At 54.1% G+C, this 17,641-nt stretch overlaps 1 protein-coding gene across 8 annotated transcripts in view; it reads left to right on the top strand.

Annotated features, from left to right (window-relative positions):
* EHMT1 (euchromatic histone lysine methyltransferase 1) overlaps nucleotides 1–15,884 on the top strand; it is a 222,698-nt gene extending 206,814 nt beyond the window's left edge. For 6 of the 8 annotated variants that reach the window (XM_039461268.2, XM_039461267.2, XM_074394413.1 and 3 more), the window contains 2 exons: nucleotides 13,612–13,787; nucleotides 13,933–15,883. In XM_039461268.2, coding sequence (XP_039317202.2) covers nucleotides 13,612–13,787; nucleotides 13,933–14,113 — 357 coding nt within the window. In that variant the 3' untranslated portion in view covers nucleotides 14,114–15,883. The other 2 variants (XM_074394408.1, XM_074394412.1) reach the window with 2 other exon arrangements.
* Nucleotides 15,885–17,641: the final 1,757 nt, after the last annotated feature.

Below are 17,641 nucleotides of genomic sequence, written 5' to 3'. Positions count from 1 at the left end.
AAGGCTTTCTCACCTCAAACACCAGCCACCAAGCCACGGAATAAATCTCATTCCTGGAGAATTGGGTACTAGGCAGCCGTCTTCATGGCAGTGGCCCCTGTGGACTGCCACCCCGAACGCTGGGCTCCGTCCCTGCAGCCACCTTCTAAGGAGTAACTGTTGGTGAAATGATTTGTGTTCCATTGAAGAGAAACCAGGCTCTGGAAGGGCACAGTATTGAGGCATCTCTCCCGGTGCAGTAGTGCTGAGCCCTCAAGGGCCAGCAGCCTCCGTGTGTGTCTGTGCATGCGTGTGCGCGCATGTGCAGAGTTGTGGGGGCTCCTCTCTGAGCGCTGCCTGTTCCAGCCTCGCCGTGGAGTGACTGCCTTCTGTGGGCTGGTAACATATTCTCATCAAGGCTCTGTGGTCACGTGTGTGTACCGCAGCTGTTGTCTTCCCTCTGCGGCTTTTTTACTTCCTAACGATGTCTTGTAGTGAACAGAAGTTCTTGTTTTTATTCTAGTTCAATTTACCGGTCTTTTCCTAAATACTGCGATTTTGTAATGTCCCAGTGATATTTTTTGAAAACTTGAATATTTCCCAGAAACCGTCCAGTTTGCTTTCGCGTTGGGTCCACGTGCAGGTGTGTGGTTGAGGTCAGAGTCAAGGGTTACTCTTCCCCATCTTGTTGCCTGGCTGACTCAGCACTGTTTGCGGAGAAGATTGTTCTTTCCCCGCTCAACCGTGTGGCTCTTGTCGTAGCCCAGGGTCCTCGTCCTGTCAGTCTGCTGACTGTTCTTGGCCTGGGCTGTCTTGCCTTTATTACTTTAGTCATTGTAGTTTACATCTTCTCAACTTAGAGTTCTTTTTTTTGTGAAAGAGACCAGGTCTCGCTCTGTTGCCCATGCTGGAGTGCAGTGACAGAGTGATAGCTCCCTGCAGCCTTCAACTCCTGGGCTCCAGTGATCTTCCTGCCTTGACCTCCCAAGTAGGTGGGACTACAAGTACACTGCCATGCTCAGCTAATTTTTTTATTTTACTTTTGTAGAGCTGGAATGTCACTATGTTGCCCAGGCTGCCCTCAAATTCTTGGCCTCCCGAAGCTCTAGGATTACAGAGTAGCCACTGTGCCTGGCCTCACCGTAGAATTTGTGTTTTGCTCTTTTTGGTCTTCATGTAAGTTCTGAAGTCAGCTTGACAAGTTCTACAAGAGCTCCTGTAGGGATTTGATTGGGACTGCACTGGGCCTGTTGATCAGGTTAGGGAAAAAGGAGGCACTCACTATATTGCTTGCTGGTTCATGAACATGGTAGACCTCTTCATTTGTTAGATTTTTCTTAATTATCCCCAGTAATATTTGAGGGTTTTCTCTGGTGTGGTCTTGCATATCTTTTGTTGGATTTTTAAAAAATCACATAGGTTTTTGAGATATTTTTCTCTTGGATCAACTTTATTGCAGTCAATTTAAAAACAGTAAGACAAACTCAAGTGTATGGTTTCAGTTTTTACAAATGTACATCCCAGTTTAATCCATGCCACAACAAAATACGGAGCATTTCCATCGCCCCAAAATCCCCTGTGAGCCCTTTGTCTCTCCTTCTCTCCTGCCCATCCTTGTAGCTTAGTTTCATCTGCATTAGAATTTTCTAGAAGTGGAATCCTGTGTCTGGCTCTGCGTGTTTTGTGATCTGCCCAGGAGGCCGCACATGTTGGCGGTTCGCTCCTTTCTGTTGTGAGTGCCGACCCACCCGGCCTCCCTGCTGGTTGGTGCCCGCTCACCTGTGGGTGGGCCTCCGTCCTTTCCAGTTCTGCTGTCACGAGGGAACCTGCTGCGACTCCCAGGACTTGTTTTTAATGGACATGAGTTTTCATTTCTCTTGAGTAAATGAGGTGGAGTTACTGGTTCATACGATGGGGTACCTTTAACTTTAAAAAGAAACCACTAGTTGTCCAAAGTGGCCACAGCACTTCCCGTCCCACTGCAGTGAGTAAGAGCTGCAAACACTGTGACTTCGCGACTCTCCCGCCTCGGCCTCCAGAGCAGCTGGGATGACAGGCACCCACCACCGCGCCGGCTAATTTTTATATTTTTAGTAGAGACGAGGTTTCGCCGTGTTGGCCAGGCTCGTCTGAAACTCGTGACTGCAGGTGACCCACCTGCCTGGGCCTCCCAAAGTGCTGGGATTACAGGCCTGAGTCACTGCGCCTCGCCTAAAACTTGGCTGTTTTTTAATTGGCTGCTCGTCTTGAGTTGCAGGAGCTCTTTCCGTCTTCTGAGTCTATCTGATACACGTACAAATATGTGTGTGATGCGGAAATTTTTAAATTCTGTTGCCTTTCCACATCCAAGAATTCCCTGTCTATCCCAGGATTGTGAAGATTTTCTCCTTTTTAAAAAAGTCTTGGCCGGGCGCGGTGGCTCAAGCCTGTAATCCCAGCACTTTGGGAGGCCGAGGCGGGTGGATCACGAGGTCGAGAGATCGAGACCATTCTGGTCAACATGGTGAAACCCCGTCTCTACTAAAAATACAAAAAATTAGCTGGGCATGGTGGCACGTGCCTGTAATCCCAGCTACTCAGGAGGCTGAGGCAGGAGAATTGCCTGAACCCAGGAGGCGGAGGTTGCGGTGAGCCAAGATCGCGCCATTGCACTCCAGCCTGGGTAACAAGCGCGAAACTCCGTCTCAAAAAAAAAAAAAAAAAAAGTCTTACATAAAAACGCAAGTTAAGGCCAGGCACACTGGCATGCTCCTGTAATCCCAGCACTTGGGGAGGCCGAGACAGGTGGGTCACTCACTTGATCCCAGGAGTCTGCAGTGAGCCCTGATGGAGCCAGTGCACTCCAGCCTGGCCTGTCTCTCAGAAATATGGATTTGAAGTGCGAGTTGAGGTTCACTGTGTCCATGTGAACAGTTGATCCAGCACCACTGGTTCTGCTATACCAGCTAATGCACATCTCCATCTGGACCGTGTTTTGTTCCTTTGATCTGTTTGCCGATCCTGAAACCAGTGCCACATTCTCCTCCTTTATAGTAAATGTTGGGAGCCAGGGAGTGTTTGTCCTCACAGTCTGTGCTTTTCCAACACTGTTTCCCTCCTCTGTGTCCTCTGCATTTCCAGACAATTGAGAGCCCAGGCTGAGGCTGCTGGGATTTCTGCTGAGACTGCACCAAGTCTGCTGGCCATTAGCACATGGAGCCTCCTGACCCTGCGTCTGTACATGGCCCAGCTCTCTTTGAGGTGGATCTTTAGTTTCTCAGCAAAGCCTTGTTGCTTTTTTCTTTTTTCTTTTTTGACAGAGTCTCGCTCTGTGGCCCAGGCTGGAGTGCAGTGGTGCGATGTTGTCTCACTGCGACCTCCGCCTCCTGGCTTCAAGCAGTTCTCCTGCCTCAGCCTCCAGAGTAGCTGGGATTACAGGCACATATCACCATGCCCAGCTAATTTTTGTATTTTTAGTAGAGTCGGGGTTTCACCATGTTCATCAGGCTGGTCTCGAACTCCTGACCTTGTGATCCGCTCGCCTCAGACTCCCAAAGTGCTGGGGTTACAGGCGTGAGGCGCCGTGCCCGGTACCTTGTCACCCTTCCTGTGTGGCTCTCACACAGGTTTTGTTAAATGTATTCCTAAAAACTTGAGACTTTTCATATGTTATGAACCATATTGTTAAAATTTCATTTTTCGTTTGTTTTTTGGAAATAAATAATATGGAAATACTTGTTTTTTTGTATATTGACCTTGCTAAATGTGCTTGTGAATTCTGTAACTTTTTGGGCTGTTAGGCTTGTCTGCACGTGTGGTCAGGTCACACGTGAGTAAAGATAGTTTTTCTTCTGGAGTTGTGACCTGTGCATCTTTGTTTCCTGTCTGCGTATTATGGAAGGCTGGGTGTAGCATGCTTGTTCTCTTCCTGTCACTGGGGGAAGCGTTGCCCTCACCCTGGCTGATGTTAGCTTCAGGCCTTGTGTAAATGCTCCCTGGGTCGTCAGAATTCACTTCCCTGGCTGTAGGAAGAGGCCTCTGCTTCCTTGCCGGCATGCAGCTGGGGTGCTCTGAGCTCCTAGAGGCAGCTGTCTTCTTGAAGGCCAGCAGGAGAATATCAGGGTTTGCCACGCTGCCTTCTGCTTCCTTCCAGAAGCAAGTCACACTCAAGGGGACGGGTTGATACATGGGAGACTCTTGGGGCTGCCTTACGATGCAACGTGTGTATGACCCGCTCCCTCTCCCCAAGGGCACCTGCCGTCCCAACTCTGAGCCACGGCCACACTGACTTGCTTCCTGTCTCTGCAGTCCTGCCTTTTCCGTAATATCATGTCAGTGGAATCACACAGCATGTGGCGAGGTCGTGTGTGAGTGACGTTCAACTGTGTGAGAAGTTGCCCAGAGGTCCCGCACAGTCATCCCAGTTTGTGTCCCGTGAATCTGACTGGGTGATCAGTCTTCGGCGGGAGGGCAGCTCCAGCTGTCCCATCACAGTCAGAAGCAGGAGTCTTAGTGTCTCAGTAACCTCAATGCTCTTGTATTTGAAGAAGGCATTTTTTTCCACAGTTGTTGTTTCATATATAGAAATACGTTGGGTTTTTAAAATTATCTCTTTAATGTGTCGCTTAAAGTCACCCATTAAGTGTAACGATATGTGTGTGTGTTCGTTGTTTTCCATGCGTGTGCCCATGTGATCACGACACAGGCTGCTGCCCCTGTGCCCACAGTTTCACTTCTCGTTCTTGTCTTCTACACCAGCGGGGCTGCCCAGTGTCAGGGACACAGCGCAGAGCCTTTCAGAACCATTTCTTTAGATGCTGGTGTGCAGGTGTGGGATGGGAGGCGTGGGGCCTTTCAGGACTGTTTCCTGTGATGCTGGTGTGCAGGTGTGCAAGTGTGGGATGGGAGGTGCAGGGCCTTTCAGGACAGTTTCCTGTGATGCTGGTGTGCAGGTGTGGGATGGGAGGCGCGGGGCCTTTCAGGATGGTTTCCTGCGATGCTGGTGTGCAGGTGTGGGATGGGAGGCGCAGGGCCTTTCAGGATGGTTTCCTGTGATGCTGGTGTGCAGGTGTGCAGGTGTGGGATGGGAGGCGCGGGGCCTTTCAGGATGGTTTCCTGTGATGCTGGTGTGCAGGTGTGCAGGTGTGGGATGGGAGGTACAGGGCCTCTCAGGACAGTTTCCTGTGATGCTGGTGTGCAGGGGTGCAGGTGTGGGATGGGAGGCGCGGGGCCTTTCAGGATGGTTTCCTGTGATGCTGGTGTGCAGGTGTGCAGGTGTGGGATGGGAGGTACAGGGCCTCTCAGGACAGTTTCCTGTGATGCTGGTGTGCAGGTGTGCAGGTGTGGGATGGGAGGAGCGGGGCCTTTCAGGACGGTTTCCTGTGATGCTGTTGTGCAGGTGTGCAGGTGTGGGATGGGAGGCGTGGGGCCTTTCAGGACGGTTTCCTGTGATGCTGGTGTGCAGGTGTGCAGGTGTGGGATGGGAGGTGCAGGGCCTTTCAGGACGGTTTCCTGTGATGCTGTTGTGCAGGGGTGCAGGTGTGGGATGGGAGGTGCGGGGCCTTTCAGGACGGTTTCCTGTGATGCTGGTGTGCAGGTGTGCAGGTGTGGGATGGGAGGTGCGGGGCCTTTCAGGACAGTTTCCTGTGATGCTGGGGTGCCGGGGTGCAGGTGTGGGATGGGAGGCGCGGGGCCTTTCAGGACGGTTTCCTGTGATGCTGGTGTGCAGGGATGCAGGTGTGGGATGGGAGGCGTGGGGCCTTTCAGGACCATTTCCTGTGATGCTGGTGTGCAGGTGTGGGATGGGAGGTGTGGGGCCTTTCAGGATGGTTTCCTGTGATGCTGGTGTGCAGGTGTGCAGGTGTGCAGGTGTGGGATGGGAGGTGCAGGGCCTTTCAGGACCATTTCCTGTGATGCTGGTGTGCAGGTGTGGGATGGGAGGCACGGGGCCTTTCAGGATGGTTTCCTGTGATGCTGGTGTGCAGGTGTGCAGGTGTGGGATGGGAGGCGCGGGGCCTTTCAGGACGGTTTCCTGTGATTTTGGTGTGCAGGTGTGCAGGTGTGGGATGGGAGGCACGGGGCCTTTCAGGACGTTTTCCTGTGATTCTGGTGTGCAGGGGTGCAGGTGTGGGATGGGAGGCACGGGGCCTTTCAGGACGGTTTCCTGTGATGCTAGTGTGCAGGTGTGCAGGTGTGGGATGGGAGGCGCGGGGCCTTTCAGGACGGTTTCCTGTGATTTTGGTGTGCAGGTGTGCAGGTGTGGGATGGGAGGCGCGGGGCCTTTCAGGACGTTTTCCTGTGATGCTGGTGTGCAGGTGTGCAGGTGTGGGATGGGAGGTGCAGGGCCTTTCAGGACGGTTTCCTGTGATGCTGGTGTGCAGGGATGCAGGTATGGGATGGGAGGCATGAAGCCTTTCAGGACCATTTGCTGTGATGCAGGTGTTGGGTGCCTTTATCAGCGTAACAATAACAGAACTCTCTTTTCTGTCCCAAAGAGTTTCATGAATTGATGTTGAATTGTGTTGAACCTTAAAAATCATCTATTGAAATAAGCCTATGATTTTTCTCATTGTTCTGTTAATGTGAGTATCTGATTTGTTTGCTGGAAATTTAATTTGTGTATTTTTTATGCACGCGTCATCACTGCTGTGTTGTGTGGTCGGTCTGGGTCTGTGGGGCTGGGACAGGGTGCGGTCCTGCGTCTGCGCCGTGTTCTTGCCGCCTCATCTCCCACCCTGGTCTCTCCTTCCAGCATCTGGCATCTCCATAGGTCTGTTTCTAGCGTCTGTTTTACTGCTTATTGTCCTTCTCCTTTCGCTAGGTCCTCATGTTCCCGGTTAGTTTTGTTTGGGTGCCAGACACTGTATTTGCAAACTTGCTTAAAGAAAATGCATTGGGTCACCCCAGCCTACTTCCAGGAGCCCAGAGGCCTCAGAGCTGAGCTGAGCCCTGGCGTCTGTCACTCCAGCTGACTTTTGTCCCGGTGGTCCTGGTTCCTGGGGGCCTGTCTGTCTGTTGAGGCTGCTGGAACAGAACACCGTAGACTGCGCAGTCTGCACAACAGACACTGGTTTCTCGCGGTGCTGGAGGCTGGAAGTCTAAGGTCAAGGCACCCACTACTTTTGTTCTGGGGAGGGCCCCACCCCCTGGCTCATGGAGGGACTGTGCCTTCTCCACTGGGTCCTCATGTGGAGGGGAGGGTGGCTCTCTGGGGCCTCTTAATATGAAGACCCAAATCTCATCCCTGACAGCTTCACCCTCACACCCCCGTCAGCCCCCAACACCGTCACCCTCAGCACATGGACTTAGAAGCACAAATATTCAGACCACAGCAGGCTCCCTCCCTGCATGCTCAGGCCCAGCCCTGAAGTGGCGTGGCCTTCTGGCTGCCCCTGGTGGAAGCAGAGTCCCCTTGGTGCCCCGCTGTCTCCCAGAGCTGGGTGTGGAGCTCCTTCTGTGAGTGTGTAGGTCCTCGGGCGGGGCCTTCTGCCCTCTTTTTTTTTTGTGTGTGTGTGATATTGCTGGGCTTCCTAGTTGTCCTCAGCAGCAGGCTGGGACCCCACTCTGCTGTGCCCCTTTGCAGGGGCCGTGGGGTACAGCCACAGCACGGCTCACTGCGCTCACTCCCTTTGGGTGGAGTGGCAGCGCAGAGGAGGGGAGCAGCGCTTTGCCAGGGGTTTCAGAGCTGCCTCCTGACGGCGGCTTTGCTGCACGTAGGCTCGTCTCCCTGCAGGTGCAGCTGTGGCTTCACTGGTTCCTCCTGCTCACCTAGGGCTGCACTTACCAAGCCCTCTGTCTGGAAGGGCCATTTCCAATATTCCCAGTCCACTGTGGGCCAATATTTTGGAAAATAAGGATCTGTTCTCAGCCTGGGGCTCTAGGGACCCCAGGCCTCTGTTGTTGGCCCAAACCTTTCACACCCCATTCCCCACTGACTGCCCCTCCCAGCGCTCCCACCACTGCTCTCACAATTGTTCGCTGTTCTCCCTCATACTGTTATGGGATCCTGCCACCCACCCTCCTGGTCCTTACCTTCTTTAGGCCTTTGTTCAAATCTGCTGCCAATGAGGTGCCCCAGGGGGCCTCTCCATGGCGTGCTTGCCTGAAACCTAGGCGGACGGTTTCTTCATCAGAGCAGCACTTGAGGATACATTGAAAGCCCTCAGTGGTGTCTGTCCTGTGAGGAATCTGGGATCTGATGCCTTTGAACCATAGGAACAGTTGGGAGAGGCCGTGCTCCTGCGTGAGAGGGGCTCCTTGTGCCAGCTGACAGGGTGGTCAGCCTGGCTACCATTGTGGGAGGTACATGGACCAATGGCCTGCAGCAGGAGGCTGTGAGCAGGGTCGATGGCCCATGGGAGTGGCCCCTTTGTCTCTCGGGGCCTGCAGCCCTGGCCGTCCATGGGCCAGACTCTGGCTCTGGGCCCCCTCAGGTCTGGGCAGTCAGGCCGAGCAGAGCACGGGGCTCTCAAGACCTCATGACCTCTAGGGCCACACGGAATTTCCTGGGAGTCAGACTGAGGAAGGTGCTCATCCTGAGATGCCACAAAGTGTGCTCCTGCGGGTGGGGGAGGTACCACGTCTCCCGGGCAGCCACAGATCCCACACGCAGGGCCCGAGTGACGCTTAGTGCAGAGCCGGAAGGTTCTCAGGGTAGGAGGAGGGTTATTTTTAACGAACTGCACTAGAGAATCTCTAAGGCCAGTGGCTCTGGGCAGAAAAACCACAAAATGAGAAGACCAGGAACAGAAAGACCTCAGCCCTGGGGCCTCATGTCTGCAATGAGCCCTTCATGGCTCAGAGCAGTGCCAGTCCAGGGTCCTGATGGAAGGGCCTCCGAGAGCTGCCGTCTCTGCACCTCCCCTCCCTTCTGCTGCACGGGGGCTTGCAGAGCCTGCTGGGGATCCTGGGAAGAGCCCAGGTGGGCCCTGGCCCTCCCAGACGGCCTCTTTCGTCTGGCGAAGTGAAGCATACTCCTGTAGTGAGGTCCACTCCACACAACAGGCCCAGCATTGTCTCCATCTTAGAGGGTGGGACCTCCAGGCCTCACAGGAAGGGCCCCGCCCTGGTCTCACAGATGTTGCCACTCGGACTTCTGCCACCTGCACCTGCTCACCTGTGGCAGCAGCATCTCCACACAGGCTCTACTCTCATGTCTCTTCCCTAATTTTAGAGATATTCGGGTCTCTTATTTAGTTAAAAAGAAGAAGAAAAATGTTTTACTTCTCTGCCACTTCCTTCAGAGATTCCTTTTTCTTGTCTCTGCAATTCCTTTTTTACTACACGTTGTGAAAATTCTCAGACATACCGGAAAGCAGAGAGAATCGGGAGTGGAGGCTCTTATGCCCCACCGGACTTGGTGGTGTTAGTATCTTGTCTTATTTGTTTCACCCTTTTTTGCTGATACAAGTTGGTGACAGATAGAACATTGTACCCCCAGTGATGTCAGGGTGCCTGTGAACGGTGATGCCTGACAAGACTGGCCGTCATGTGACATTCATCTGCAGACCTTCCTGCCTTCCCCGGGATCTCTCCCTGGTCTGCCCCTCTGGAATCAGGTGGGCTGTTCCTTGTATGATGCTTGCCACATCCCAGAAGGTTCTTAACAGCAGCCCACATGGTGGCCTGTGGAGGAGAGTGGCCAACAGCCGGAGGAATCCCATGGTCCAGATTTCTGTGTGCCCCTCATGGTGTCATTTCACTTGTTCTCTCATCCCCTGTGTTTGCTGCCAGCTAGGAGGAAGGGCTGAGGTTTGGTGACACTCACACCGGAGCTGCTGTGTCCCGTAGGGAGCTTTATGGCTGTGCCATGGGGTGGGATGATTCCTGACTGCCCGCCCTGGGCATCCATGCCTTCCATATTCATTAACAGACATTTTTCTGTTTTAATAAATAACCCTAAACCTGGGCAGGCAAAATCAATGCTTTATTCTTACCAAGTTTCAGAGTAAGGAAGTGGCATAAAAATTACTGGCAGCAAAGAAATTTTGACCTTTTAAAAAATTTCCTCTGTTTTGAGTGTTAATGTGGACTCATGGAGTTTTAACATTTCTTTACATGTAAAAACCAAATGTTTTACATGTGTGTTTTGATTAGTTACTGCCATTCTTATTTAGTGATCAGATTGTCCCCTCTGGTCCCAGGGAGCCCGGGGAAGGCAAGCCCTCCTTGGGTGACAGTGCTGTCAGGCACCACGTGGACCCCAGGCCTGGAAGCCATTTCTCCAGGATGTCCTTGCACTTTTGGAGGAGAAAGATTTTTAGACACTGAAACAAGGCTCTGGGGTGCTCAGTGCTGCCAGCGTGCCATGGGCTTCAGGTTCACTTTTCAGAGGACAGAGCTGTGAAGTCAACAAATGTTTAAAAATGTGTTCATGTTAATGTTTCCAATTCACGGCCGGGCGCGGTGGCTCACGCCTGTAATCCCAGCACTTTGGGAGGCCGAGGCAGGTGGATCACAAGGTCGAGAGATCGAGACCAACCTGGTCAACATGGTGAAACCCCGTCTCTACTAAAAATGCAAAAAATTAGCTGGGCATGGTGGTGCGTGCCTGTAATCCCAGCTACTCAGGAGGCTGAGGCAGGAGAACTGCCTGAACCCAGGAGGCAGAGGTTGCGGTGAGCCGAGATCGCGCCATTGCACTCCAGCCTGGGCAACAAGAGAGAAACTCCGTCTCAAAAAAAAAAAAAAAAAAAATTTCCAATTCACATTTAACGGTATATGGTTTTTATCCAAGTGCTTTGATTTCCTATTTGTATCTCTTACAACAAAAATACTGGTTTCTGAAGTCTTCCGTTTCAAAGTAGCACTCCAGATATCCCTGCTGACAGAAGTGCCAGCACCCTGCGGAATGGCGTCTGCGTCCTGGCTGCGTCTCAGTCCTTAGGGCGCGTTTCTCAGGCGCGGGACAGAGTCCTGTGCTTCACAGCACTGGAAATGTTTCTTGTGTGATTGTGTCACTGGCGTAATACACAGTTGCATGAATTTTAGTTCATTTTGAATGTTACAATTTAATTTTTGTGGTTTTTTTGATTGCGTAAAATCTTTGCTGCTTAGAAGTTCATACCCAGAAAAGCCTTGCTTCTCCACATTCTCTGTATTCTGTTACCTGCTGTCTGAGTCCATTTGGGCTTCCATAGCAAAACACGGTAAACTGTGAGGCTTACAAATCTCACTGCTCTGGAGGCTGGAAGTCCCAAGATGAAGGCGCTGGTAGATCTGGTGCTGCCGAGGGCTTCCTGGTTCATAGCCAGTGACTTCTCACTGTGTCCTCACGTGGTGAAGGGGGCACAGCAGCTCTCTGGGGTCCCTTTCATGAGGGCACAGTTCCCTCTACCCCCATGACCTAATTGTTGTTGTTGCTGTCCGTAGGGTAAACCGGGAGGCGGCCTGCTGCACCTTTGGCTTTGGGGGTCTGTGATTGGTCCCATCCCGCAGCTGTGCTCACCTGGGCTTTGAGTCTCCCCAAAGCCCCACCTCCTAACACCATCACCTTGGGGGTGAGGGTCTCAGCCTGTGAGTCTTGGGGGGACACACACTGCAAACGTAGCCCCTGGAGTGACCATCAGCAGAGATAGAGAAAAAATGCTCAAGTAGACTTCTTACTTTTCTTACACACAAAGTGGCAGAGTGCGGACACTGCGCCCGCCCTTAACCTTTCTCCTCCAGGATATTGGTAGAGTCGCCATGTTGTCAGTAGCGGAAATCTTTCTCCTTTTGGGGGATTCAGATTGAGTTCAGCCCTTGCTGTTTATCTCAAATAATGTTGCACACACGACAATCTGTTTGACCCTTTACTGTCATTAGACAAAGCTGAGGTTCCTTTCATCCACCCAGTGATAGCCTCAGCAGCCGGTGAATTTCCATTTAGAATTTCCGTTGGATTCTTTTCTGTTTCTCTGCTTAGGCTTCTCATTTCTCTGAGATTTTCATGCCTTGAAATCTTGCTTTGTTGTTGTTGATTGAGGACAGCCTTAGGAGCTTCCTTGAAAATATACCGTCTGTTGGCCCAGCGTCTGGTTCATCCTAAGGCTGGACTTGCGTGAGTGACTTTTCTCCTTTGTGTGTGTTCGTTTCCTTAGTGTTTCAAGTGTCAGGTCACTTGGGCTGTCCCTGTTAACATGTAGGGAGGACGCTGGTTTCTCTCCCGTGCGGGTTTGGTTCCCTCCACAGACCCCGCCTCCTGCGTGGCCCCCGGGCCTTCGCTCTAGTCACGGGTCTCTACCAGGATCGCTGCCTTCATCGGGTGACGGTCAGGCAGACATTTGTGTACACGGACTTTGACACCCACCCGCCTCAGCAGGTCCCTCCCCACGGGGCAGCCCTGTGCGCTCTGCTAGACGGGCCGCTCCTGGTGAAAGCCCGGGTAGAGCTGGGCCTAGCCCCTCCAGGCGGGAGCCCGTGGGTTTCCATCTTGCTGCTCCCCAGGACCTTTGCGTGTGCGCCGTTGCTGGTTTGAGTTGCTTTCTGCACGGGGAGGGGCCACCTGTAGATTCTTAGTCCGTGAGACCCCAAAGCAGAGGGCAAAGTCCAGGCCACGTGAGCCACTGTGAGCTCTGTGCCTTTGGGGTAAACCGGGAGGCGGCCTGCCGCGCCTTTGGCTTTGGGGGCTGTGGCTCGTCGCGTCCTGCAGCTGTGCTCACCTGGGCTTCGCCGTCTTGTCACTGCCTGCGTCGTGAAGGTTGTCGGATATCTGCCCTCCTCCACGCCCTCACCCACTAGTTTGGGTTTTAATCTCTTGACCTCTGATGTTCGTTCTGGGGCAGGTTGTGGACCCGGTGTTGTGGGGCCGCCTCTGCCCGCAGGCCCCGCCCGCTCGGAACTCGCTCCTGGAAAGCCGCAGGTGCCTTCTTGCCCGTCCGCCTGCCTGGCCCCGGTGGCATTGCTGTGTCCCATGGCTGGGTAACAAACCACGCCACCCACTCGCCCCAGTGTGCGCAGCTGGGGTTGGGCACTGCTGAGCCTGGGTCCCCGTGATCGCGTGGGCAGCGTCCAGGTTCTTTACTGCTGCAGGGCGGAACCCCCACCTTCCTGCCGCGCGGCCCCTCCCTCCAGGCCGACAGCAGCCCCGCCCTGGGGCTCCGGAGAGAGCTGCTTTTAAAGAGGTCCCGGGGCCGGGCCAGGCCCAGCCGGTCAACTCAGACTCCGTAATCACAGGTCAGTGCCAGGGGCCAGGGCCATGAGGCCGCCCGGGATCCTGGGCCCCTCTCTAAGGCAGCAGGGTCAGGAGGACGCCTGAGTCTCCCCGGCCCCGGAAGGGAGGTCGATTTCCGCGGTGTCATCCGCGACCCTCGGGGCTCCTCGTCACCAGGACAGCGCGTCCCTCCCGAGCCGCGTCCGCCCTGCCACTGCCCGCGTGGCTCCTGCAGCCCCGGCCTCTTTTCTCTTCCGCTGTTGGTGCCAAACGGCCCCGTGGGCGCGGGCGGGCCGCGCTGGAAGCCCCGTGGGGACGCCGGCCAGGGAACGGCCGCCCCACCCGCCCCACCGGAGCCGAGGAGGGCAGGGTGTGGGGCGGGCGGCCACGGGGCGAGGAGGCTGCAGCTCGCGGGAGAAGCCCCTTCTGCGTGGCAGTACCCGTGCCCAGCCCCAGGCTCTGGGACCGGCAGGTCTGGGCCGCGCTCACCGCGGCGCGTGCCGGCTTCTCTCGCCCTGCAGGACGGGGAGGTTTACTGCATCGATGCGCGGTTCTACGGGAACGTCAGCCGGTTCATCAACCACCACTGCGAGCCCAACCTGGTGCCCGTGCGCGTGTTCATGGCCCACCAGGACCTGCGCTTCCCCCGGATCGCCTTCTTCAGCACCCGCCTGATCGAGGCCGGGGAGCAGCTGGGGTACGCACCGCCCCAGGGGCAGTAAATAGCTTTCCGGTCGTTTAAACACCGAGGCGCGGGGGAGGAAGCCGGGCCCGGCCTGGACTCCTCAGGCTCGCGGGAGGTGCCGCTGGTTGGACCTTGAGTCTGGTTGTTCTTTCCCCAGGTTTGACTACGGAGAGCGCTTCTGGGACATCAAGGGCAAGCTCTTCAGCTGCCGCTGCGGCTCCCCGAAGTGCCGGCACTCGAGCGCGGCTCTGGCCCAGCGTCAGGCCAGCGCGGCCCAGGAGGCGCAGGAGGACGGCCTGCCCGACACCAGCTCCGCGGCCGCCGCAGACCCGCTATGAGACGCCGCCGGCCGGGGGCCGTTTAGAGGAGGAGGAGGAGGAGGAGGAGAGAGTCTCAAAGGTCCGGCTTCTAGGCTGCGCCGCCGGCTTCCTGGAGGCGTCGGAGGTGAGGCTGCAGCCCGTGCGGGCGGGTGTGGACTCCTCCCAGCCACCTTCCCCGACCTGCGGCCTCGCTGCGGGCCCCTCGCCCGGGCTGGAGTGCCCACTTCGGCCCACGCCCCAAAGACGCTGGGAATCCACGCTGGCATCTCCTTGTGAGTTTCTGATGCTGATTTGTCGTTGCGAAGTTTCTCGTTTCTTCCTCTGACCTCCGAGGTCCTCGCTCTTCTCTTGTCCGGCCCAGACTCTTCTGTGCGGCGCTGCTCTGTTCTCCCCGCCCGCGGCCCGCGTGGCTAGTGCCGGGTCCCGGGGCCGCCCTGAGGACAGTCTTGGAGAGGTCAGGAGACCGACCCCGCCACTAACTTTGGAGAAAATGTGGGTTTGCTTTTAAAGGAATCCTATATCTAGTCCTATATATCAAACCTCTCACTGACGTTTCTTTTCAAGGAAGTGGTTTGGTGGGTGCAGGCGGACCCCGCACCAGCCCCGCCGGTTCCGCTGACGCTGGCACCTTCTGTTGATTTTTTAAGCCACATGCTATGATGAATAAACTGATTTATTTTCTACCATTACTGAACATTAGGACAAACAAAAAATAAAAAAACACAGACAACGGTGCTGATTCTGGTGTGGTTTCTACTCACCACGTGAAATAAACTATCAACTGTATAAAGAGAACAAAATGATTTTAGAATAAAATGCAGGAAAAACTTTTTTAAAAATGTTAGTCTTGTAGTGTGAATAAACTTGCCATCACCTTTTGCGTGGCGGCCTGGCAGGTCATATACTTTTTTTTGGCATATACCTTTTTAAATACTGTAACTAGTGCAGTAACAGTGGGGTTTTTGGTGCAACTCTTCTAAGACATTCATAACGCAGTCATGTTTATTTTTTTCTGTTAAAATGTTTTTGACAGTTTTAAGAGCAGTCTTTTGGCTCTGACCATTTCTTGTTCTGTTTTCAATGAAATCAATAAAAAAAAAAAGAGAAGTACTTTAAATGGGGTTTTTATTAATGATACCATATTTCAGCTGGTCTCTGGAGAACTTGGGGTCCCCCCGGACCTGGCCCAGCTCTCTGTCCCCATCCAAAGAAGTACAGCTTCCTTTTCACCCCAGATTTGTCACCAAAGAGGGGACATTCCAGGTAGAGGTTAGGGGAGCTGTGTGCACATGTCGAGTGAGTCTGTGTGTGTGAGAGTGCATGTGTAAAAACGTGAGTGTGAGAGCCCACTGGCGTGTTCTGTGTCTGGTGTCTGCGTGCCCTGCCCCTAGCGCCAGGTGCTCCGCTCTGGCATCGTTCTGAAAGCTGATGGAGCACACCAGGTGAGTCCCACAGCCAGAGGCAGAGCTGTACTTGAACAGGGAGGCCAGAGAAGGCAGAGCCAGAGCCCCCACCCCTCTCCAGGGACCCCAGACCCAAGCCTGCAGCCCGCTGTGTTCATGCCGGCTGGCCTCACTCACCACACGAGGGCTTTTAGTGTAACCTCAGCAGCACTCAAGTGCATGGAGATTTGATGCACAGAATTCACTCGGGCATTTTAGATGCTTATCCAACACAGTAACAACTGCCCTGCGCTCTGTGAATAGACTGCCCAAGCAGCGTGCCCGGTGTCAGACGTTGCACCACTGCACGAAGGACTGGGCTGGAGGACCGAGGGTGGGTGTAGCCATTGTCCCCTCTACGTGGGGCCGCAGGGGAGGCCCTGTTCCTCCCGGAGCCCAGATGGCTCACGGCCTTCCACCTCAGTGTCTGTGAGGAGGGGCTGTGTGGGGTGGGGTGGGTTCCTGCCAAGCCCAGGCTCAGGAGGGTATAGGGACCGGCAGGTCACTTCGTCCCAGAGGCAGTGGCAGGAGGCAACTGAGGGGCGACTGGAGCTTGGACCCAAGGCTCTGCTGGCACCACCAGCCCTGCCGGGAGCAGCCCAGTACAGGCCCTTCCCCTGGGACAGCCCATGGCTGTCAGATGACTAGAATGGTGGCTTGAGTGTCCACCTGTTCTGCTCCGTGCCCTGGGTCAGGTGCTGGGTGTACAAACAAGTATTGGTTGACTCAAGCTAATAGCAAATGTTTTGGGTATCACAAAGGCCCGTCAGGGTGGCCTCACAACAGGGCACTGTCACAGCAAGTTCCTGCTGTTTAAAATGAGCGCCCAGTGCAGAGCCCACCTCACCTGGTCCCAGGGCCCCCTGTTTAGCTCCTTCCCCAACTCAGGGTGATGCATGGTGACAAAGCTTCTCCAGGGCAGGGGATAGGGCTCAGCCACCGGCCAGGCTCCGTTGGGCCTGTTGGTGCGAGCTGGGGCCTTCCGGGGTCAGTGCGTTCTGAGGTGGTTCAGTGGGGCCCTGGGGTTCCGGTTGTGCATGCCCCTTTGGGGTCTTCTGAGGCTGAGTGGACCAAGGCCCTCAACATAGAGGAGCAGCCCCCAAAACATGGATGGGGTGTGAGCAGAGGCTGCCAGCCACACTTGTCACACCTGTTTATTACCAAAACCTCAACTCAGCAGACCTGGAAGAGGAATGTGAAATGCTCCTGAAACCCCGCTTCTCGCCCCCGCCTGGCAGGGGCAACAGTGCAGCCTGCCGTGTTCACCCGGGCCAAGCGCGTCTCCTGTCGGGAAGGGGAGAGTCCCCCAGCTTTGGCAGGAGTCTCAGACGCGCCAGGTGTCTGGACCAGGTGAAACCTTTGTGATGTATGGGTGACATTTCTTTCACGAAGCACAACGACGCTGGGAAGGAGAATCCCAAACCTCATCTTTATCCGTTTGTGAAATTGCCTTCTTAGGGAAGGGGTCAAAGGGCACATAATGTCCCTCTTGGGATCGCTTACCAAAATGTCACACAGAAGACGCTGGCCGGTTTTGCCTTCAGTGATGTATGTCTCCCCACAACCCTCAGTGAGGCCCCGGTCGTACTTCCTGCTTCTCTCGTTATCTAGAGGGTGACTCACTGCAGCTTGATTATTGATGAAATTGAGCATCTCTTATGCTTACTACAGACTGGCCTTTCCTCCTGTATGAACTGCCTTTGTGCAAAAACTCTGTTGTGCTGCTTCCGTTTTTCTTACTGATTTTTAAGAGCTCTTTATATATTGTAGTTTTATACCTATACTGAATTTAAATTTGTTATGTAGCAAAAATCTGTCTTGTGACTTCTGAGCATGTAATACATTTAGAAAGAACTTCTGCACCCCCAAATTATAAAAAATATGCTCCAGTGCTTGTCTCAGTTCTTTGTTTTAGTTTTAGCTCTTGAATCCAGGTGGAATTTATTTGGTGTATGGTGTGAAATAACAATATAAATTTTAGACTTTTTGCTGAGACATGATCGGCATAAGGCAAAATGCACGGATTGCACGAACACAGCTCAGTGCGTTCTGACAGATGCCTTTGCCTTGCGACCCGCCGGTATCACGACAGGCCGTTTCCATC

This window comes from Saimiri boliviensis, chromosome 2, assembly GCF_048565385.1.
Source record: "Saimiri boliviensis isolate mSaiBol1 chromosome 2, mSaiBol1.pri, whole genome shotgun sequence".
NCBI lineage: Eukaryota > Metazoa > Chordata > Mammalia > Primates > Cebidae > Saimiri > Saimiri boliviensis.
Note: the sequence above shows the minus strand (reverse complement) of the source record. Positions and strands in the feature narration are given on the sequence as shown.